This window comes from Culex pipiens, chromosome 1, assembly GCF_016801865.2.
Source record: "Culex pipiens pallens isolate TS chromosome 1, TS_CPP_V2, whole genome shotgun sequence".
Classification (NCBI taxonomy): domain Eukaryota; kingdom Metazoa; phylum Arthropoda; class Insecta; order Diptera; family Culicidae; genus Culex; species Culex pipiens.
Genome location: NC_068937.1, coordinates 61,180,433 through 61,205,443, shown reverse-complemented (window position 1 = coordinate 61,205,443; position 25,011 = coordinate 61,180,433). Strand labels below are relative to the sequence as shown.

The 25,011-nt window shown below is 36.6% G+C and overlaps 1 protein-coding gene across 5 annotated transcripts in view; it reads right to left on the bottom strand.

Moving 5' to 3' along the window:
• The window catches only part of LOC120419868 (TOX high mobility group box family member 3-like), an 83,637-nt gene extending 60,892 nt beyond the window's left edge, over positions 1-22,745 (bottom strand). Inside the window, exons 1-3 of one of the 5 annotated variants that reach the window (XM_052707140.1) lie at positions 21,770-22,736; positions 18,617-19,082; positions 18,231-18,288 (exon numbers count right to left, since the gene is read on the bottom strand). In XM_052707140.1, the coding sequence (XP_052563100.1) occupies positions 18,231-18,254 (24 nt within the window). In that variant the 5' untranslated portion in view covers positions 18,255-18,288; positions 18,617-19,082; positions 21,770-22,736. Of the gene's footprint in view, positions 1-18,230; positions 19,083-21,769 lie in introns of all 5 variants that reach the window. The other 4 variants (XM_052707143.1, XM_052707144.1, XM_052707139.1 and 1 more) reach the window with 4 other exon arrangements.
• Positions 22,746-25,011: the final 2,266 nt, after the last annotated feature.

Sequence of the window (25,011 nt, the reverse complement as noted above, 5' to 3'; positions counted from 1 at the left end):
AATATTCACGATTGTATCCATGACGCATATATATTCTAAAAGAATCTCATTATATTTTTGTTTTTGCTGAGCTTTCTGATTATTTGCAAGTTGATTGGACCAAGTCTTAAAATTTGTTTGAATTGAAGTTTTAACACTCTTATTGAAATTTCCCTTATCAATTATAAAGTTCACAGTGTTTGTGGCACCCTTGTTGGGTCAGACCACATCGGATCTCCGGGATGTCCGTCCTGGTTCCCTCACTCTGCTTCTTCCTCCACTCACTACTCTACTCTTCTGCCCTGATGACAGTTCTCCACTCTCTCGTTATCCGACCTACCCGTCCAGAATGCTACATAGATTACCCGATCAGAATACTGTACTTCTGTTGGATCACCACATCTCGTTTTTTCTACAGACAGATAATTTCTTCATTACATGATATCAAAGTGAGCATCTTTGCATTTAAACCATAAAGCCTCATCTTCAATCTAATTCCGACAGGATCTTCAGAAACAATCACCATATCTTAGGTTGCAAGGCGGATATCGATAATGGTTGTGTCACTTCTATATGACATCGTATTGAAGGTGCATTCTGAGATTGTAGATGAGACGTAACATCGATAGCACAAAACTCAACCCAGGGGTATGGCAATCGTTTAACATCGACCTTTTTTCATTCCCTAAATCAAACTATGTCGCAAGAGACAGGTTTCGATAGGTTGCACCGGTATTTCGGTTTATGGCTACATTATTCGTTCATCATTTTGGGAGTGTGTTGTGTAATTAACGATTTGTATCTTTTATCTTTCTTGACAAGATTTGATGATTTTGGCCAACATTTATTTTATTTAAGAATACCGCATAGCCTACCTTTTCATTATTTTATTTTTTTTTTATCTTTTTTATGAAAATCGAAACTAAGGTTAGGTCTTTCATTTACAATTCCTTTTCGGGCTCAAAGCTCCGATTTTCATTGGCTTCCTTATTCTGACCTTGTTTTGAATACCGGATTGAGGATCTTTTTTTAACGTTTGAATTCGAGCTCTAATACTATACAAAAATTCTATCGAGCGCGAAGCTTCCTGTCTTTTTTAAGGAGCTCAAAGCTGAGAGCTTTTATAGTTTTATCGAGCTTGGAATTTATGGTTCCAAGCTCTTGACCCTTATTTAAGAGCTTTAGACTTATTTCCGAGCTCGTTGCTCAAGTATTTATTTACTACAAGCCTTACCCGAAAAACTTCGTCTTTTCCTTTTTTTCGTTTGTTGACGTATAGCTTGTTTGCTCATTCAGCCTCCTGTGATCAAAATTTGATTTTACGTAACTTTCTCCACACAATTTGCCGATGCTCCGGAATCGGTTCCAGAGTGGCCAAAGTCGCAATTTTTTAGCATAAAAACCTTCCTTGGACTTATACGAAGCCCAATCCCGAGCTCGAAGCTCAATCCCGGGCTCGAAGCCCAATCCCGAGCTCGAAGCTCAATATCCCGAGCTCGAAGCTCAATATCCCGAGCTCAAAGCTCAATCCCGGGCTCGAAGCCCAATACTCGAGCTCGAAGCTCCTTCTCGGGCTCGAAGCCCAATACCCGATCTCGAAGCTCCATCCCGGGCTCGAAGCCCAATCCCGGGCTCGAAACCCAATACTCGAGCTCGAAGCCCAATACTCGAGCTCGAAGCTCCTTCCCGGGTTCGAAGCCCAATACCCGAGCTCGAAGCTCCATTCCGGGCTCGAAGCCCAATCCCGGGCTCGAAGCCCAATACTCGAGCTCGAAGCTCCTTCCCGGGCTCGAAGCTCAATACCCGAGCTCGAAGCTCCATCCCGGGCTCGAAGCCCAATATCGAGCAAAAAGCTCTCAGACCCCCAACAACCAATTGTTTGGTTTTTGTTTACACTTGCCATACCGTTCGGTGTCGTTGTCGATTTTGTTCAGGAATCATCATAATACGGTAGTCACTGAAGTATTTTTTTTTAATAAAAAACGACTTTGACGTAGTGACGTAATTTTTGCACTACTTTCGTTCTTCTTTTTACTACACCTGCTCGTTGTTTTTGTTTACATCACTTTTCGTCACTGATTGAGGATAACCAGAACGGACCTGATGGATTCGGGACCATTTTGGAGGATCCCATCCTCGTCGTCACTTGTGGTACCCTTGTTGGGTCAGGCCACACCGGATCCCGGGATGTCTGTCCTGGTTCCCTCACTCTGCTTCTCCTCCACTCACTACTCTTCTGCCCTGATGACAGTTCTCCACTCTCTCGTCATCCGACCTACCCGTCCAGAATGCTACATAGATTACCCGATCAGAATACTGTACTTCTGTTGGATCACCACAGTGTTCATATTCTGTATTATCTGTTCAATACATTGGTATTTTTATCTAATTTAACTGTAAACAGGAAATAACTTTTTAAGTTCATTAACTAATTGAAATTTATAAAATCATTTCAGCTCTTTCTCAGTTTATAAACTTTACATTTCATACATTGTTTCCAATTTAAAATCCGTTCCATCTTTTTCCTGGTAAATTTCATTATCTCAGTTTCTTTTCACACTGTTCTTAACATCAACCATTTATGTTACTTGTCTAAATTTGTTGGACACGGCGTGCAATGGTCGGACCACGTTGGACCGGTGGAACACAATTTAAAGCGAATATAACAAGGACAAGGTGAAAAAAGGATTGTATGTGATTTTATTATCTAATACGATCTTCTGAGACAATATTAATGATATAGCAGTAAATATGATACGATATGTTCGTTTGTTATATAAAGTCTAATGTAAACACACGAATAAGGCAAACGGCTGGTTAGGATCACACAAATTTACAATTTTATTTATTACCAGGGAATTCAGTAAAATTTAAATATGTCGATTGGATCGTGTTCATGGAGCCCACATATATCATACCTTGCCGAAACTGAAGCGTTTACTAACTCCAACTTAAAAAATGTCGAGTTGTGAAATTGAAGAACCATTTGAAAAAGTTGGTCGTGAGTGCTATTCAGATAATTAACATTTATGTCGTTCCTATCTCATGGAGATCAAAGAAAATTCTGTGTGCGGGGGATAAAAATAAATTATTTGATAATATTATTGTTTATTTTTAGAACATGGTATAAAGTATCTCTTAAATTCATGTTTTATTTTGTTCAAAAATGGCCCGTGAAAATCACTAAACTGAGATAGTTATGCTAACCCAAAGCCGTTGCTTTGGAAAATTGCGTATAAGGAAAAGTCACCTCCCCCCTTCCAGTTTCTACAGCTCACTCTCAGCTCTGCAGCGGAGGATTATGCAGAGCAAGATTAGCCTAATTAGTTTTGAAGATTACATCTTTTCCAATTCAGCACATTAAAACTTATAGCCAAGCGGCGGGGTGGAGAAATTCGGTCGGGAAGTGCTCCCCGAAAAGGGTATGAAGAGGATTAGATAGAAAGAGATAGAGAGGAAGAGCATCAGTGAGATAAGAAATTTATCGATTGGATAAATGCGATGCGTGCAAAATTAAACCCCATCCGTAATGATAATAGATTGCTTTCATTGATGCTCGGCGAAGCGTGCTTAATCAAGTAAATTTATTGAGAATTTTCTGAGGCGCTCGCTCTAGGCCGTTCTCGAACAGTGCGATTAGCTGTGTTTGCCTTAGCTAAATTGAGCATTGTGGTTGGATTGCTGACTGGTATTTTGGGTAAAATAAATTCAAGATTTAAGAAAACGGTTACTGACATAAATCGTACCGTACCGTAAACCGGAGTGACATTGATAGCCGGGGTAACTGTGATAGGTTTTTCCGCTAAATGAAGAGTTCAAATTAAATACGTACGAAGTAGCATGGAATCATACTGACCTACCACGGTCCGGTTATCCAAGTCACGCCGATTTACGGTACCGTAGAAAAATAACAACAAGTTAGTGAAAAAATTCAGAATCGAAAATTTAAAAGAAATAATTAAATTATTCAATTAAGTAGGCAATTGTTATCTTTCAAAGAGTGATATAAGTATGTTATTGTTTATAATAATTGAATCCAAACAGGCGATTAGGTAAGCTAGAATTTTTTTTTGAAAGGGGCTTTAAATTTACAAAACCCACTGCTGAGATAAAACAGTTTACCGGTGCAGGAAATTTAGCAAGAAAGTCCATAAATACCTGAAAGTAAGGACACTTAAAAAACATACGGTAATTATAATTTATCACTTCCTGTCATTATATCGTGAACGTAGAGTTATACCATTTTATTGGAGCATTTCCATATTTGTTTGATTCAACAAAACCACGCAACAAGCACTGCAAGTTGCAGTTATTTTTCCCTACACCTGCGATTATCGTACATTTACTAGCGTGTATTCATCTGCATACGCCACTTTCGAACAAAAAAGAAAAAAAAATCACTCATATTTACTCATTCTAGTTTGTTGCACACAACAAAACTCCACGGGCAGGGCGGGAAAAGATTAAGGGGAGGCTGCAACAATGACTTGCCGCTTGCAAACGCATTCGAACTGCACTTCGATTTAATTAAACAAAATAAACAACATAATTTAGAAAGTAAACATACCCCGCGGGGCACGAACGCATTCAAGCGGCGATATCCACACGTGCACGTCTTTGTGAGTGTGTGAGGTGAGTAGGGGAAAAGTAGAGGAAATGCTATTTTTATCGCCGCAAACTTCAATCAAAACCAGCTTCAAAAACGTTGAGAAAAGTAATGCACTGCCCTGCAATGGAAGTTCTTTTGATGACAAAAATATGCAATAACAATTTCGAAAAAAATCATTATAGAAAAATCCACAAAACTAAAATTAACTTGATGTTTGAATCAAAATTATAAAGTCAACTTTTTTTCAGAAAATTCATTAAGCCTGCCTCGGATAACCGATTGACTTTAATGCCATATTTAGTATTCCCATTTTATACCCATGCTCGGGAATGTAAACAATTGGATTGAAAATATATATTTTAACAAATATGTCCATATAATAATAATGAAAATATTGAAAAAATATAGATAATCCTAATGTATATAAGAGGCGAATGCACAAACTATGTAAAGTCTCTATAATAAAAACAAAACAAACAGCTTTATTTTTATTGTTTTGATATAACAAAAAAATACGTTCTAAATAGGCGAATAACACTCAGCATGGTGTAAAGTTTCCGCAAAAACTATCAATAACGTAACAGTATGCCCTTGAATGGGAGGTCCCTAGTTTAGCTCAATTTTCGATAAAAAAATACTATCCTTTTATGTCGTGTGTACGTCGGATCAAATTTCCACCAACTGCCTGCAATGGTTCGTTAAAATGAGGTAAAACGTGGCTCGCGATCGGTCCAACAGGTCCAATCTTCTCCAGTGTCGAGTTCATAATTTGGAAGGCTTGATGTGACACGCTTAAAAAGTGCTTAAAGACTGTCTTTTTCATTTTTCGTCTTCTTGCAGTTCAAAGCAAAACAAAACTGTGACATGTGGGGACTTTTGAGCAGCTTGAGACAAAAAGTAATCCGGACCACCAGCAGCGTGGTGGTGTCAAACCGAGCATATGTGGTTAAAGAGGTTTTCGGGAAGATTTGGTGTCTCCAATCAACATGGAAACAGGTGCACTTGTTTTGGTCGGTTTGAAGCGTTGTGTTGACAAAGTAATACCGTCTCAATCTGAAATCAAATGATAATTCGTTAGAGAATGTACCAATGAGTGCACAGAACGTTGTATAACAATCGCTTCCTACTAAATTACATCACGTTTAACCTTTTGCTCAAACACAGCTCAATTCCCTTTCCCAGAGCTCTTTGGAGTTTCCACAAAAGGCACACTTTTGGTTTAAGGCTTCCTCTGCGCTGTGGCTTTAATTGTCGACCTCGGTGCGGATAATTGCCAGTTTCAGCTAAAGTGCAGCTAAAGTCGGCGAGTTAGGAGGGAGAGATCTTAGGAGGAAAACTTATCTTCTTACAGCCACAGCCGAGAGCATGAGAAAGTGAGCAAAGTATCAATTAAATAAATTAAAAATAATAACATTTTTTCTCACTTTACTTGTGCCGAATTGAACGCACACTAGGCCGCAAACATTGGGCAAACTACCCACACATTTGAGATGCAAATCTGCCTTAGCTGGGCACTCATTTGGCACGCAGTTTTCGATGGATAGACCGATATGCATTACGTTATTGCTTCTATTGTAAACGGAAGTGCGGTGGAATAGGAAATGAAACGCACTGGCGGAAGCAAACTTCAACGTACTAATCAATTTGTGAATTTTGGTTGAAATCGACGTTTTACTACTTGTGGAAATAATGTTTTGTAAATTTTTGCTATGTATGTACTTTTGTAATTTGGCGGGGGCTTGAGCTAATATGGGTATATAAAAAGAAAACCAATTGCATTAAAATAAAGTTATAGAAGACATTTCCGAACATTTTTCACACAAAATTTATGTTACAATCGTAAAAAATGCTTAAGAATTTTATTTTTCTCTATTATTAATCAATTCTTAAGTCAGTAATCCCATCAAATTAAAAAAAATGCGATTAAACGATATTCTTAAGATAATCAGATCATAAAAAAAACATTAAACAAAATAGTTCTGTGAGTAAAATATAAATCGAACGAAAACCGAGATTTGACCGAACTTACAAGGGATTTAAATTGCAGCGAATACACGCAAATAACATTCCAAAACATAACTGTTAACACGAAATTAGATTCCAGATTCGGATTCAGTGGCCAAAAAACTATAAAAAAATATCCTGATTTTTAAGACATATGCTTGCTACGTCGTGTAATTAGCCTTGTTTCTGAATTCTGAGAAATTTTTAAAATTGGCACTTTTTTTCTCACTAAAACTCAAATATCTCGGCACTGCAGTGTCAAAATTGCATTTTCTCAGAAGGAAAAATGTTCGTTGTGAAATTTCCTACAAGCTGCATGCATTGATTTTTCCGACATTAATCAGCCTGGGAGAAGCCAACAACTTAAATTTTGGTATAATATTGATATTGCACCTTAATCTATGAACAAAATCCTATCGTTTAAGCAAAATACACACCAAATTGAAACAGTTTTCGTATTAATTCCAAGCGATTTTAGAAAATTTGTTCAAAAAAGTGACTTAATAGGGGTGCGAGAAAGTATTTTATTATTTTTTCTTGTCTAAGAAAACATTGTTCCTAACATCATAATCTTTCATTTAAGAAGTGAGCACCTGAAATTCCTCGACATGACCTCAAAATGGGACAGGCTACTGTGCAATCGCTCTACATAAAAAGAAATCCGTGCACCCTGCATGTGTGACAGCTAGCCAAAGGGAATTTAGTCAGAACACCTTTTTATCATATGTAAATGACAGACTACTGTTTACATTATTGATTGTAACTCGGAAATCTGGCAACCAACTTCAACCAAATTTTGGGACAATGCGCAGAATGGCCAGAATCAGTAAAGCACGATTATTATTCTATTTGGGCCCGAGTTCTGAAATTTGAAAGCACTTCGAAAGATCGTGCTTTCCATTTCATTAGGGCACAAAACTTTTGTAAACAAGAGTGTATCCCTTTCACACCTAATGCAAACTGTCATTTGAGTGAAAGGGATACACTATTGTTTACAGAAGTTTTGTGCCCTTTTGAAATGTTTGGCTCCAGATGAAAATTTTTGGTTATTTACATTCAGAAAACTATATATATACTATATCTTATTTAGTGGATTTGATGAGATTGGAGTACTAAGTGATTGTAAATAATTTACAATCACTTAGTACTCCAATCTCATCAAATCCACTAAATAATAATTTACAATTTACAATTTACTTAGTACTTCAATCTCAATTTACAATCACTTAGTACTCCAATCTCATCAAATCCACTAAATAAGATATAGTATATATAGTTTTCTGAATGTAAATAACCAAAATTTTTCATCTGGAGCCAAACATTTCAAAAGGGCACAAAACTTCTGTAAACAATAGTGTATCCCTTTCACTCAAATGACAGTTTGCATTAGGTGTGAAAGGGATACACTCTTGTTTACAAAAGTTTTGTGCCCTAATGAAATGGAAAGCACGATCTTTCGAAGTGCTTTCAAATTTCAGAACTCGGGCCCAAATAGAATAATAATCACTTAATAACAGCTTCGATCAAGTTCACAATCCAGAGTTGGATTTTATTTTTTGCATCATAACTAAATGCTCCAACGTATTCGAAAAAATACATTTTCCAACATTTTCCCGTAGGCACCAAAACCACCCGAAAAATGAAGAGCTCTTGGTATTACAACACTCTTCAGAACTTCAAATCGAACATAAGGTAATTTTATTGTTATTGCTTGTCTGGTTGCTTTTGGGCTCATTCTCCATTGAACTGTAGAGGAGGGTTAGAGAGCATGGGTTGGGCTTCATATTTTCGAAAGCAAGGGATCGAAAAACGAAAAACCGACCATCACAAACGGTGATGCATCACAAAGATTATTTAGGGATGGAAGGATGGAAGGTGATGGTAGTGCTAGTGCCCAAGGCGGCAAACAAGAAAACAAGAAGCAACTTTAAATGCATCTGCACCTGCCGTTCTTTCAAAATTCTCATCATTTCTCGCTACCTTCCACCACCAAACAATCTTGTCGGATTCTACTTAGTTGTTTTGTTGTTTTATTGCTCTTCGTCATCGTTTTGGTTTGATTATGCTACCTTTTTTTTTCCTTTTTTCTGGGCAGTTGCACAAATCCAACAGAAGAGTTAAATATGATCACAGTTTTACTTGAAAGGATAATGGAATTAAAACCAGGTGATTTTGTTTCACATGATTATTAGGATATTTTCACTAAACATCTTAAATTATAATCGGCATTTTTTCTTGCAACAAGACCCTTCGAATCATTTGCATATGCTGCGCATACGATAATCACAATGTATCTTTTTGCAACATTCTATGAAAATTATGATCGTAAACAATGGCAGTATTGGGCAACTACGTCGCAACAGTTAAATAGCTGTGAACCGGAAAGTGGAGGTATGTGCCTTATGCTGCTGTTATTATGTATCCATTCAACAATGCAATGCAGTTTTAAACGTACCCTAGCAGAGAGTTGTGATGTGACGATAAACTGCAATTTACACATTTCATAATGTTTGAAAATAACCAATGTTTAAGGGTTTGAATCTTATTTCATTTAAAATTGTGTTAAAAATCGACAAAAGTAAAAACAAAACATTAACCACTGGTATAATTTCAACAGGAAAACTATCAAAAGAGTGAACAAGTGAGTATAGAGGAGGGATTGAGTGTGGGAGAGGCTGGCAAGATGAGGCAAGGCAAGAGGGTAAGTTGGAACAATTCAATGTCATTTTATTACGGTTATTGCTGCTATATACATGTGTTTGGCAAGAAAGGCAACACAAACTGGAACCACACCTGGTACAAACTTTACATTTTGTTGCTTGCCCGAGCTCCGTTGTCTTCTTACATGAAACGATCACGGTAATCGATGTTGCGTTTGTAAGTTGACTGATTTTTCCTCGATTGGGCCGGAAGGCCGGAATCAACAGTTTGGCCTTTTTGAAATAATAAATCGTTTATATTCATAATGTTATTAACGATTTTATTTTATACTCACTGGAATATCTCTTAACTGGCTGAGCCGATTTTGACCGTATTGGCCTCATTAGATTCGTCATGGGGTCCCATAAGTCCCTATTGAAATTTATAAGATTTAGTATAGCACATTAAAAGTTATACTTAAAAAACTGCTGCATATAAATTTCACAATTTGCAAAAAAGGGCGGTTAAGCATGGAAAACTTGTCATATCATATATTTTTAGAAAGGTTCTGAAATGACCTTTCTAGTGGATTAAGAATTTTCAAGATCTGAGTGGGTAGTGGTTGAGATTTTGAAAAAGTGTCCACATGGTTTATGAATGGTCCCTAAGGAGAACAGTCCACAAGGCTTGCAGGGAACAGTCCACAAGGTTGCAAGAAAAATCGCAGCTGTATGAAGCTTTTAATAAAAACACTATTTGGCGGAAATTTTGCTAATAAAACGGCTGTAAATTGAAGTTTTTTTTTTTTTAATTCAGCAAAGATTCAACTAAACCAAGGATCAATCACTGCCCTATAAACATCGCCTCTCCGATAACATCTCTTCTCGATTTGTCTCGGATATCTGTGTAGGAAACTGGTGGTGCACATTTGTAGTACACAACCCACCTCCCACCTCTTTAAATCTGAAGCTAAGTACACTTTACACACTCCAAACCTCGCTCGCTCACAATAAGTGTAAGACGACTGTATTTAGCTTGTTTTTATCCACATTGCACTGTGCGAGCGAGTGAGTGAGCGTTTCGTGTTTCATTTCACTTTGTTGTTAATCATAAGGAAAAATAAAGTCAATTAGCAGTTAGTGCAACCTTCGCACCGTTCACACGAGGTCCCACCTCCCACTCCCACTTCCCGCCTCCGATCTCCTCCTACTCCCTCCAATACTATACTACTTAACTGGGTGGTGTTGCGCAAGTGTGTTTGTTCGTTTTGCGTTTCAACATAGTTTTTTTTCCGCTCTTCTGTATACTCCTCTGCTCTGGTGTGTGGGTACTTTGTTTACTATAGCGAAACACACAAACGTTCAATTGTACAAACATTGCCTCTCACATTTTGCCGAGAGGGGCTTGCGTGTGTGTGTGTTGGTTTATTTATTATCATCAATTTGATCATGAATTTCAAATTATCACAATTTATTTTTATATTTATTCGGATTTCAATTAAAAGTGAAAGTTTGTTTCCCATATTCTGGTGCACTCGTTAAAACTCACTGAGCCCCCACGAGAAGGGGGTTGATCGTATGCTGCTGTTGCTGTCATTTTGACCAATATTTACATACAATCGCCGTGTGTAATCAAATTATGTCAATTAAGATTAAACGATAAGATAAACGAAGGGTTTTTGCGGTTGCACCACGTCGCGAACGAGCTTAGGTGGTTTTTGTGGAATAAACGATACGGATTGTTGTTGCTGTTGTTGTTACTATTCAGGTGTGGGTCGTGATTATGATAACGTATTTTGTTGGGCAAGATAACACGATAACTAGTTCATTCCTTATAGCAAATTGTAATGAAAATTATTTTATTTTTAAAGAAAAAAACTGAAGGAATTCCTGGGGTGATCCTTTCAAACAAATTTAAAAAGAATATAAGTTTGATTTTCGTCGATTTTCACAAAAAACACAAAACATATCTCCGCGCCATTTCATCCGATTTTAGCTGTCTTAGATGCAAAAGAAAGGTGATTAGTTTGGCTATTTAAGAAAAATAGTAAGAAGATTAAAAAATCTAGCCTAACATTTGAAAAGGTCGTATGAAAACTTAAAATTCTGTTTTGAAGGTCTCGGGACCAAAGAGCTAATGTCTGAAAATATATTTACCTGATTCCTCGGAAATTTTTACATAAAATATCAAAAAATGGTGAAGTTATGTTTTCAATACTCTGAGACACGATTTTTTGAAAATAAAAATTGAGTTTTTCGAAAATGATTCGAAAATGATGAAAACGGGAAAAAATCGATTTTTTTTCACTAAAACTGCGATTACTTGAAAATTTCAGCGATAGGTCATACATGTTAGGGTATCAAAAGTTGCGATTACGAAAATGTACAACGAAAGCAGCGGGGTGAAGCATCCCAATTGGTTCAATCCAAAGGAAGTTATTTAATTTCAGTGAAAAAATATCACAACTTTCAAACTCAAATTAAAAAGTGTTCCATCCAGATATCAACTCGATTCGACCTGGAGCTTTTAGGGGACCATCTGAGACTGATAATGCTTTAGGTAAGGCAGTTTAACACAGAAAATATCCACTTTTTCTTTTAGTACACTCCTGAAAATTCAGACAGATTGGTGAGGTAGATGCGAGATGCGTATGCATTGCTCGATAGCACTAGAGGATATTAGAGATCATATTCAATGAAAAAATTACATTCTTTTCGATAAATTTGGTAAATAAAAGCTCATGTTTATCCATTTAATACTTTTTTGGTATTTCCATACTTCTTAACAATTACTTGTACTGGCTATAACATTTAATTTGACATTTTAACTTTATATCTGAAGAAAAACTGATTTTTGGAAAGGTGTCCAAATTACCACACTGTTCATGATACCCTTAACTCCCCTACGCGCCAGCATTTCTCACACCATAAAATCACATAAGAAGCTCAACTGGACAATGTGTGAGCTTGGGGCATTGATCATCGATGGACCATACATTTTTCGAACTTTAACTTATTCTGATGACAGAGAAAGTCACATTTTTTTTTATTTTTAGGTACCGTCATCAGGGGTGACATTGGGTCTGGGGGTGAGATTGGGTCCAAATTCCCAGCCCAGTCCTTTAACGGCAGCTAGGCTACTACTTTTTTGCTGCCTACTTTTCAGTTAATGGTACTTGTCTGAAAATATTCTAAAACAATAGAAGCACAATAGATTTAAGAGCGATTCAATTTCAAAAAAATCTTAATTTTTTTTAGCATTTTGGCTGTAGTGGCAATATAAAAGAAGAAACCCCCAAATGTTATTACATATTTGGAAAGATATTTAATTTTCCTACAAAGAAATATCATGTAGAATGATCCTGCGAACTCTTTGAAATTAAAATATAGCGTGACGGGATAACATCGTAAAACTGGACTTTTAAATGGCACACTACAACAATCGCTACAGTTTTGCCAATTTGATTTTTTTAAACTTTTGCTCTTCTACACATTAATATCACAAATAAAAAAACGAATCTTTTGCTCCTTGAACTGAACGAATTGTTTGAAATTTGAGTTTTTGCCAGGCATTTCTTTGCGTGACGGGACAACGAGAGGAGCAGAATTATGGAAAAACTCCTCTTCCATTTAATGACTTGCAGACCATATTTGGTCAATAATTTCAGCTGTTGAGGTAAGAAAACGCCTTTAAAGTACATTGGAATTATTGGGTCAGAATAAAAATGAAATCTTTCATTAAAAAATCACATTGAATATTGAAAAAGTGACATTTTGGTGTAGCTTCGCTAAGAATCGGTCATAACACAAAAGGATTCGCTGCACAAAAACAACAGCACAATCGATTTGCTTTTCTACCGTTCGAACTAATAAAAAGTTCCATTCATTTTTACATACAAATTCAATATGTTTAAAATAAAACAGCATCATCTTCACCACCGTCATGACCGGTTATGGCGCCCCTAGATGTGGCCCATCTGAATGGTGTGTTTATTGTTGCACCTCGTTGCAGTTAGTTTTAGTACCCCTCGACTCTATTGCTCAATGCCTGTTTTGCTTGCCTTTCTGCTGTGGAAGTGTTTGTAAGTCAAAATGTAGCAAAAGTAACGAGTACCGATACGTGTACGAGTACACACGTTGAGACTCTGCGAGAAACATTGAATAGTCAGCGACAAAAAAGAACCAACAAATGTTTGCAGTCAGCGGAAAACTTGTTTGAGGTACAAGTACGGAAATCAAAACGATCGACGTTCAACATGCATGTTAACCATGTTCCGTTATCATAATTTTACGAGCTTGTCTCGAGCTGTATTTGTATTACTTGGAAAATGTTACGAAAAATCATTGGTTGCAATTTTTAAAATCAGTTTTTAAATTCCTATAACTCAAATGTTATAACTAGTAATTTTCTCAACAAGCCACAATTTCTGCAAAGGATAAGTGCTAATTATGGTCAAAACAATCAACTTAAGCAGTAAAACGAGTTGCGAAACTAATTAGTGCATACATTTAGTACACACACACAAACAGCATAAACTCGTTAACACGCTCAGTTTCACTTCTGGGTGATTGATACTAGACAAAACCCAACTATCACGCTCTCGCTCGGCTCGGCTCAGCTGGTAGCCAGCCAGTCTGCCATAGCTTAGTTGGCTTGCGAATACTTAGCAAGTAGCAGCTGTTGCAGCAGCCTCACTCAGCCTCAGTAAGTGGGGAGGGAGCTGCTGCAAGGTCAGCTGATGACGATCGCGCGACTAGCCCAGTTGCTGAGGAAGGAAATGAGGCACGGCACTGTGAGATGTGGGACGAACGGTGCAGCAGCTCACCTTAAGTGGTTCCGTTACCGTGGCTCTAATAATAGTAATCCACTTTGCAATAATAGTGATCACGTTTTAGTGGTTGGGTTACGTAATAGTGGAATGCATAATAGTTAAATGATACTGTTATTCTGATGAAGTTGGAACAGCAAATGAGATTTGTTTCACACAAATATTGTTTAATCTGAAAGAGATTTTAAGCATTGAATCTGTTTGAACCAAAATTAGCAATATGCATTATATGCAAGCAGTAGAACAATCTCAAGTTTTTCAAAATTGTTTGTTGTATGGATGTATGTATGCATGAATTTATTAAGACCCCCGTATTGGCAGGACTCGGTCATGACCATAGTAACAAGCTTTGCAAAATGGTTAATGAAGCACCAAATATTAATCTTTATAAGTAATCTTATTTATTTATTTCAAAATGGCTTAAAAAATCGTTCCGTTGCTGAATTTTTTCGTTTAAACCAAACCTCATTTCCACCTTAGTGGGCCGTTTGCAACATAAAAAGTCAACAACAACGAACGATCCTAAACAAAGTGACACAGATATCGATGGGATAAAACAAGACAGACACACGACAAACATCCCCGATAGTGGGAGAAATCGGATGAGTTCCGTGAAGTTAACTAACGTTAGATTGACATTCGCTTTGTGTTTCACTCTTTATCTCTTCCAACGTAAAATAGCGTTTACGATGTGGCTGCTGCATGGTGATTATGAATTCCATTCAATTATATGCAGCTTTATTTTATTTATTTTTCTGTTTCTGTTTCTTCTGTTCAAGTTGCTCTTTCTATGTTTGGTCTCTTTCAGGCTGCTGCACCAACTCGCACTATTGACACGGTATTTATTTTCATTACAGTTTACAGTCACGATCGTACAATTAGCATATTTATCAAGAGGAAATAATTGATTTATCTTTCGTTTCCTTCTCTTTCCCAACAACCAAAAAGCTTTCCTTGTCTCTCCTTTTCTAGTTTTCTAGGTTCAAATTCATGTAGTGCTAAAGTGCATCATTACACTGGCTGCCTTTTTCTCACACAATCGTCCTCTTTCGTCGTTTTCCTCGTCAGTTGCTCAACGTTAACGTTGTTGGTTATAGCTTTCTTTTATGGGGAAGCTTTTTTATGCTAAACAAAACGATAAAATACACAACAAAAAGTCCAAAACGACGGATGGAAGAAAAACGAGCCTCGTGTACACACAGTCACACATTCACATACACACACAACCTGTTTAACTGCATTCTTGTTGAAAACTAGTGAAAAAGAAGAAGAAAAGGTCGAAGAAGAATGATAACCGTAATGCTTAACTGTGTTTGGGGGCTGTTTTGCTCAAATAAATGCGGTGAAATATTGTAGAAAAGCTCACATAGAAGAAAGATGATGAGGAGGAAAAGAAGTAGGAGGAAATGTAAGTGGGTCTTAGCGGTTAGTGGTGTTTACTGCATTTGGAAGCAATTTACTAACTGCAAATGTGCGATTGGCCCGAAATTGTCTGGCTATGGGAGTTTAAAAAACATCCATTTCAACTGGTAAAGTCGGTCATGGGAAGATGTATAAACTAACCTAATATATGCTTTTCAAGATTAATTTGTTAATGATTATCTTTCAATGCTCTTTAAAAAAGTTAGCGAACACTATTCGACAATTCAAAAAAGTGTTTGCGTTTTTACGGAATTCTTGTTTTGATTTTAAATTGAATGCCAATCCCGCCAATTGGATGCCCGCCCGTGTGGATCAATCGGACCGCGCACTGGACTCACAATCCAGAGGTCGCTGGTTCGAATCCCGCGGCGGGCGCTCTAAAATTCTTTGTGTAAAAATGGGTATTCGGTGCCGTCGCTCCGTGCCATACTTTCATACACTTAGGAGCCCAGGGCGGCGAAGTCCTTGTAGATATAAAGGAAGACACTAGTGGTTGGTACTAGCAATGGTGGCCGACAGCTATGAAGTCAACTTCGTTTTCGCCAATCCCCAGAATTCTGGAACCGGCTCCGTGGCTTAATGGCCACGGCTTCTGTCTCACAAGCAGAAGGTTCAGGGATCAAATCCCGGTCAGGTACATTTGATATTTGGAATCAGGAATTTGAACTTTGAATATGAACAAAAACGAAAATGAATCAAGTAGGATTCGAACTCACAGAAAAGTTGTATCAGCATTCGGCATATACAGAGTCTGATACAAATTATACTTTCCCATAATATCGATATCGGTTAGCCAACACCCAGAATTCCAGTGTTTTTTGCAAAGAAGACTTTTTTTTGGATAAAAGGTGAAAATAATTGCAGATCTTTTAAAATGTTTCAATATGTTAACGTGTTTTTCAAAAATATTCGGGTCTGTCAGTGCCTTTTGTTACCAATAATCGATTTCAAAAATATTCTAAACTCAAAAACCATGATAGAACTGTTTGTTTTAGAGAAAAATGTAAAGAGGTGCAAGAGGTCCAGAAATGATAGTTGCTGAGCACATCATTTTTGCGATTTATTTCGATATTTCAAGCAAAGCCAATTTCGAAGTGTAAATAAAGAGTCTATCTTGCTCTCGTCAGTTGATGTTTACATTATTAGCGAGCAGGAGAGACATAGGCCCAATTATTTTGTTTTACTTGATTTAATTCAACATCAGTAGGTGAAAACTTATTTGTATGGAGCGTGGACTATCGACAATTGCCAATCGAGCTATCTGAATTGGTTTTACTGGGAAAATGGAATACCCTCAATTAAATGAGAATTTCTGACAAGAAGTTTTGTAAAAATGCGATTTTTTCGACATAAATCCGCTTGGGAGAAACCAAATTTCTAAATTTTGGTCAAATATTGATAGATCATCTTGATCCTGGGATACAAACCTTTTATTTAAAGACAAAATAAGCCTTATTAAAGAAATTTGTGTGATGATTAAGTCGATTTATCGAAAATTTGTTAAAGAAAATGATTTTTTGCCTTTCTAACTAAAGAAAGGTATAGGTTTTACTTTCAGGCTGGACGTCATTTCCATCTTTGTAAATATGACGATTTAGCATGAATTTTAATCGGAAAAATCGTCAAAAAATCACACTGCATCGATTTTCGACGTTGAGCTTCGAATACTGGCGCAAGAATGCTGGCGCATATATGTTGTGATTCGACTTATACTCGTTTTGTAGTAGCTTGTCTACCGATGTTTCCTACAACATGTAAGATATCGTAGCTTTTCGGTTTCTTTTGCCCTGTCCGTTTTTGCATAACTTTCCAATGTATATGCAAAAACTTTTGTGACATAGGACATTCATCCGGCTACAATCAATTTGTTTCCCGTGTGCTCCTTAAATCGCCTAAAAGTAGACTTTATTTTTTTGCGATTTTGTAAGTTTAATTAACAGGGTTCATTGGATTCCAATAGGAGCTTTCTAAGCTCGTTTATATCGTTTTCAAAATTTTCAATGCTGGCGACGCCAATGGCTTTCTACACAGCAAATTGTGGTGTTCGTTTTCAGTTAATATTTACTGAAAACTGCACTACTGACATTTTCAGTTAGTTTTTCGCTGAACATCAGTTAAAATTTGTATGGAGCTGTTAAACTTTTCTGAAATTTCAGCAAGTTTTCGTTTACTGAAAATTTCAGTAGTGCAGATTTCAGTAAATTTAACTGAATTCAGTAATGAGAAATTTGTGTGTACCTAAGGTTTTCGCGATTGAGTGTGTAGTGGTGCGGTTGTAAAAATACCTATCTCTGTCTCTGTACCGAAGATAGAAAACCAAAACCGCGGTGTGCGTTGTCACTGACGCATGGGAAGCTTTCTATGCTCGCGTTTTTCATAAACTCTTGTTTGATTAAGAATATGTACGATTACAAATATTCTTTTGGTGAAAATTGCGTTTTTTTATTTCTTTTGGAAAGCATATCATTTATAATACTTTGCTTTCATCATTAGACTTTCTTTTGTACTGACGTTATAAATAAACCAAGTCGTTGTTATGAATTTTAAGAAGAAGTTCTACTATTGTTACATTCTTTAGTAAGAAAGGCTTTATCTCACCCCAGGTGGGATTAAATCGGGGTTTTGTTAGTAATTCTAGTAGCAACCTTGTTTTGAATTGCACAAACATTTAAAAAAAAATATCCAGAAACAACAAATAATAAAAAATAAACAAAAAACCTCGACTTGGCTGGTAACCACCACACTTACCTTGTAAATGTACTGATCGAACATGTTTACGTCGAATTCTCCGGTGCCACCGTTGTAACTAGTTTCCATCGTAACCGGTGGGGTATCGTCCGCGTGTTGTTCAACCAACACACGTGAAGGGACGGCACACGGAAGAAAACCGGATCGTTGATCGATTGTGGGTGTGGGTGGGGCCGGGTGGCAGTTCCAATTTAGCAGCAGGGAAAAGAGAGGTGGTAAAGACAGATAGGAAGACGAGAGAAAGAAAACAACGGAATTATCTCACTTATAATTGTAGCACATCGATTATTTTCTTCTTCTCTTTTTCCCAATTTTCAACTTGGCTGAGCATCTTTTTTTTGCCTCTTCCTTTCTGCCTCAATTTTCTTATTTAAAAGGATAATTACTTATTTTCTTTTTATGCACGATTAACTTTCAACACTGGCGTTGAAGTCACCACACACAAAAGCACAATAGCTCGCAGATGAGTTGCTTCACTTTTGCTGCTGTTGTTGTTGTTGTTGTTTCTTCTTCTGGCCGGTTGCACAAACCAGGAAGAAGAGAGATTTTTTTCCTGCTTTTTTATTCACAAACTTTTTTCCTCCCTCTCTCGCTCTGGTTTACTTTTTTTCTCACTCTCACTTGTGTTCGCGAGCGTGTTTTGCACGTCACTTAATTATTCTAGGTTAATTTTGATTTCTTTTATTTCCAGCTGTTTTCGTGAACTACTTTCCGCAGCTGATGTTTTGTGGGAGTTGATGAAAGAGACACGGATTGCACTGCACTGTACTGCGAATGAAGGGATTGTTTTTATTCCGGGTTAGAAACTTTATAGGATGCAGCTTTTCAATGCCGAAATGTTTGATAGTTTGTCTGAAAAAAAAAAAGAAATTATATAAAATTAGGGTCATGTCGTCTTATTTATGGCTAGAATGAGAGGATTTAGGAAAGAAGCACAGAGGTAAAAATTAAATAATTTTTTCGTTCCTTTTTTTCAGAGAAAACTACCCTGTACTTTTCATACAAATGCTTTCAAAAGGAAACGCTTGGGTTTATAATCGGGAACCATATCCACGGCGTGTTTTCTGGGCAACATTAAGGAGAAAAAATAGTCATCTCTACTTTCAAATGTGTCTCAAAGGAAATTTTCTCAGCTTTCCAATGCTTCTAAGAGCGAAATGTTTCATCGGGAAATTTCGGAGATATAATATATATTTTAAGTTTTTTGGTTTTTATTTTTTTATTATTTATTGGAAATTGTATACTACCAGTCCGGGAAACTTGTCAAATGATGTGTTTCATGTGTCATTTACTCATCAAAATGTGCAAGATAAGACAAGAAACAACTTTGTAGAAGGTTGCAAACCGCTAAACATTTTGAAAATTATGTTTTGTGTGAGTTTTTGAAAATATGGGGTTTATTCAGAAACTAAAATCATAAAACAGTGTAAAAATATATTTTTTACAAGAATTATTAGATTATAACATATTTTTTGTGTAAAAATATCATGTGTCTGCTCTGATTTAGTTTGTTCAACCGAAACTTTGGTTTGTGATTGTTAATGGTGTTATTGAATTTTAATGAATAATATGAATAAGTCGAGGGAAAAAAACAAATAAAATAAAATATAAGCAATATAAGCACATTTTGATGAAAAAGTGTTTTAAAATGCATTTTAAATGTCAAATGTCAATTTTTTTTAGTTAATAGAAGAAAATGTATGTTATAATGTCCTGAAAACAGATAAAAAAAAACTTTTGGTGTGTGCTCATACCAACCCATGACATTTTTACTGATATACATGTTACCCCTTAAATGTTTCTGCAATATGTTCAGCATTTCAGATTTGTTCATTGTAAAAACCATTTTAGCTTGCATTTTTTAAATGATGGTCAATTACAGTAAATATTTCAAAGGTTATTCCAAAAATGCTCATTGCACAGTGGGGCCCAGACCACTGCTAATCCAATGAAATTAGTATTAGTACAAATCTAATTAAAAATTGGCCGAAAAAGACCGCGATTTTTTCTACTCAAAAAATATCTTTATGTGAACATTCTCAAAAAAACGATTGGCGACAGCCTGATCCATCGGAAACCTACTGAAACGGTAAATTTTGACTTATTTGTCCCTAAATAAATATTATTTTAATATTTATGATTTACTTTGATCCGAACGAAAACTTAATGGGTAGTCCACCATTTTATCGCATTTTTGATTGAATAGAATAAAAACTTAGCTTCAAAAAAAAAAAATAAAAAATAAACTAGCTTATCAGGGACAAATTGAACATAATTTTCTTTTTCCTTCATTCTTTATAGCAGCCGAATTGGTCAGAGCAGTTATGAGATATCGTGGTGTGGTGCCCGATTTTAGATTTTGATGTTCTTAGTCAACATCTTAGTCAATTTTGGACAGTTTATACCAAATTTGAATTTTTGGCCGATGAAAATGTATATTTTCTACAAGAACCAAAAAAATACTTTCGACTCTGCACGCCCACCGGAACAGGCCCATGAATGCCCGAAATAGTCATTTTTGTTACATCCTAATATCCAGAGCAACATTTGAAAGGGGCGGTACGACATTGCTCTTACGGCCTTTCATTACACGCATTTAAATGGGACGAAAGGCCGTTAGAGCAATGTCGTACCGCCCCTTTCAAATGTTGCTCCAGATATAATATAATACATAATAAGTTTTATAGATACGAGATTTTTTTTCTCCAGAAGTCAGTTTGGAGCAATAAAAGGGTCAATTTTTAACCGTTACAGTCCAGACTCGGTTATCCGAAGGCCTTGGCAAAATTTCGCTTCGGATAATCGAAACATCGGATAACACCGACCAACAAAATTTCTGCGCATTTTGAATTTTTCAAAAATAGTTTGTCTGGACCGAATGGTTTTTCTCCCAAGTTTGTATGGAGAATTAGTGCGGTTCGGTTCTCCTACATATTGCATGCAATTTTTGGGTTGTATGCAAGAGCAACGAACCGCCCTAATTCTCCATACAAAATTTGGAGAAAACCCATTCAGCCCAGACAAACTATTTTTGAAAAATTCTAAATGCACGTGATTCTGGGGACCACAAACTTCATGCTTCCCCTCGAGTTGAGCCTGCGCAGTAATTTTTGTCATTTTTTGTAGGTCAGTGTAATCGAACCACAAAAAATTTTTTTTTTCTTTGTCTTATTTTTGGTTGCTGAGGCTCAAATAACGGTGATGAAATATTGAATTTTTTTTTTTAATTGTATATGCAATCAACCATTCAAATTTGACTAAAATGGGGTCGCAAAGTTCCGGTTTTACACCTCCTTGCCCTGATAAAAAGTCTGACTAACAGGATATCGATGCCAAATGAAATTACAATTACAATTACAAAAGTATTGGATAGCATTTAAATATTTTCAGTAAATTTGTATTCAAAAGGTTTTTGAAACTTATTTCTCGTTTTATTATGAAGATTATTTTCAGAGCGTTCCACCTACATCATTCATTCATCTTTCAACCATTTCCCTAGAATTGGAAACTAACTGTACTTTTTCATCTTCGATAATCACCTTTTCGTTTTGTTGTTGTTGCTGTTTCTATAGGTTGCCGGAGAGTTTCTTCTCCGTTCCTCCCGCAATGCACTGTTACACAAATGATTCACTCTAATCTCATTCCATCAATCATTATATTTTCTTCCTCATTTGTTATTCAACGATTTATCTTGTGATTGCACCACACTTTGCTCTGTTGTTTACACTACATTCATTTATTTATTCATGTACATGTATTTATACACACATCATTGCGCGCACACACGCAGACGCAAACACACATTGCTTTACAGATTTAATCCCAGGATGTGTGTTTGATCACAAGTAAAAATCCATCAATGGCTTGTGAACGTCACCTACTCTTGTTGCTTTTGTTGTTGAGTAAAGTCGGCGTTGTTTCTCTTATCACTTTGGTTGTTGATACAAAATACTTTTTTTTGCGTATTTTTTGTTATGTCACTTTCACTCTCTTCGCTTCGCACACACGTTCGCAAACACTTTGGTTAGCTCTCTTTTGATTTTGGGTGGCTAAGAAAGCCAAAACAAACGCAATCCAAAAGGTTAGGATCTCGACGAGAATGCACCACGCTGCTGCACTGACAGATTCGGCAGGATGTACGGATCTCGGTTTGCTTTGATTAAACTTTTCACTCAAGGATAGCTATCTTCACGATGCACATTTCCAGAAAGAGCATCGGAATTCCGGAAGTTGAACAGGAACCGGTCAGGAACGGCGAAATTCACTTGCACCGATACTGGAATAACGCGCGCGGAACAAAACACGGTGCTTCACACACTTACAGACCGCCACCCTCTTTCGCTCGCGTCGGAAAAAGGAAGGAAAATGCTTCCCCCGCAAGAGCACGTACGCGCGCGGTCTACTATGTTACTACACGAACGGTCGCTGACCGAATGAAGAAAAAATATATCTGTACAAATATTAAACAAAATAAAACGAACACACCGTTAAAAGACTGCCAGCCATGGCCTACCTACACACACCGTCTCGCACACAGAGAAAACGGAAAGTGAAGTGCTGTGAGCTCGAAGAACCAGTCAGCCAGCCAGCAAGCCATGAGCCAGCAGAAAAGCGCGGATCGCGCATGTAGGGGTGCTCAATATTGTACGATTCAGCATCATAATAGGTAGCAGTCTTCAGGTCAAGACACATATGGATGTTAAAAATTAATTTAATTTAACGAACGTGAAAAACGAGTGCACCTAAAGTACCCTGCAACTCCATGAAACACGTTCATGTGTTCACAGTGTTTAATGGAGACGCATGGTCAGAAATATTGAACAGTAATTAAATTTATTTTTGAAATTTGAAGGTTTGTATAGAACTTCGGATAATCGAATCTGCGATCCCATCTTAGTTTTTGCCTTCCTCACCTTACTGAGGAAAGGCTATAAAATCACTCGAAAAATGAACTTCTTAATTTGACCTCGTAGACCCACCTTCACGTATACCTATCGACTCAGAATCAAATTCTGAGCAAATGTCTGTGTGTGTGTGTGTGTGTGTGTAGGGATGTGGGTCTGTGCACCAAAAAATATGCACTCGATTATCTCAGCACTGGCTTAACCGATTTGGACCGTTTTGGTCTCATTCGATTCGTCTTGGGGTCCCATAAGTCCCTATTGAAAATTATGAAGTTTAGTAAAGTACTTCAAAAGTTATGCTAAAAAAACGATTTTGGCGTATGTCCGGAAGATTGTAAAAAGGGTGGTTTTTGTAATGTTATACATTTTCAGAAATGTATTAAAAAGACCTTTACAATGAGCCCAAAACATTGAAGATCTGATAAGTTATTAGCACTTAAGTGTTATTTATACACTTTTTGGAGGCCGGATCTCAGATATTTCAATGAAAATGATGTCCGGGTCCATCATGCGACCCATCGTTAGTTAGATAATCGAAAGACCTTTCAAATGAGCCTAAAACATCAAGGATCTGACAATCCTATCAAAAGTTATTGGCACTTAAGTGTTATTTATACACTTTTTGGAGGCCGGATCTCGGATATTTCAGTAAAAATGATGTCCGGGTCCATCATGCGACCCATCGTTAGTTAGATAATCGAAAGACCTTTCAAATGAGTCTAAAACATCAAGGATCTGACAACCCTATTAAAAGTTATTGGCACTTAAGTGTTATTTATACACTTTTTAGAGGTTTAACTTCAGATATTGTGATAAAAATATTGTCTGAATCTTCCATGCGAACTATCGTTGGATAGGATTTTTTTTATCAGACCTTGCCGATGAGCCAGAAATATTGATGGTCTGCGAACCATATCAAAAGAAATGAGTAATAAAGTTGATTTGTTGAACATGTTAAGGGCTATTGTTAAGTTGCATGTTAAGTTGCTAAGGGCATGTTAAGTTGCTATTTTTACTGAATGTATTGACTTTATGAATATGAGGAAGGCACCAACCACCTAAAGGTGGATTAAGTAACGTTTTTTTTTGAATAGTTGATTCCCTATCAAATGACAAAATGCATTTTTTTTTCAATATTCCGTCACCATCTTGGATTTAAAAATGTTTACTTTATGGGTCGTACTTAAGCTCAAAAATCAAAAATAAAACAACGAAAAAACATTGTTTTCGTGATTCAATTATACAAAGTTTCGATTATCCGAAATGAAATTTTCCGAGGCCGATAATCGAGTCTGGACTGTATTGATTATAAAGATCCAAAAGGCGCCCGCAAACTCTGTCCCTAACTCTGAATTAATCGGCTGATGAAAATGTAGTCCATATCTCAACTTAAAACTCAACTCTAGAGTTGTTTTTGAATAGGTCCTATAAACATATGAAACACAATAGCTTATAGGTCCTTTTCACGAAAAACTCGAGAACTCAACTTAAATTTTGTCGGCGTATGACAGATTCGTCCACGATCTAAAAAAAGTATATTAAGATACTTTAGAACAGAGAATGACGCTGCCTGAAATAAATGAATTAACAACAACATACAGTATGTAAAAAAAGTATTTACACCCCTTGGGCACTATGCACATTTTGTGATGAAACATGTAAAAAATTCAAAGTTTGACAGGAACCTAGTACTACGTTTTGTTCAGAAACTCATGCCAAACATTTTGCTAAAAAAAGCTCATGAAAAGATGATTTCTATAAAAAGTTATATAACAAATACTATTACGAAAATAAAAAAGGTGCAAAAAAAGTTTGTACACCTTTCGAAAAATTAACATAAATAATGTTATTTGTTGACAAATCACCATAAATCCAGT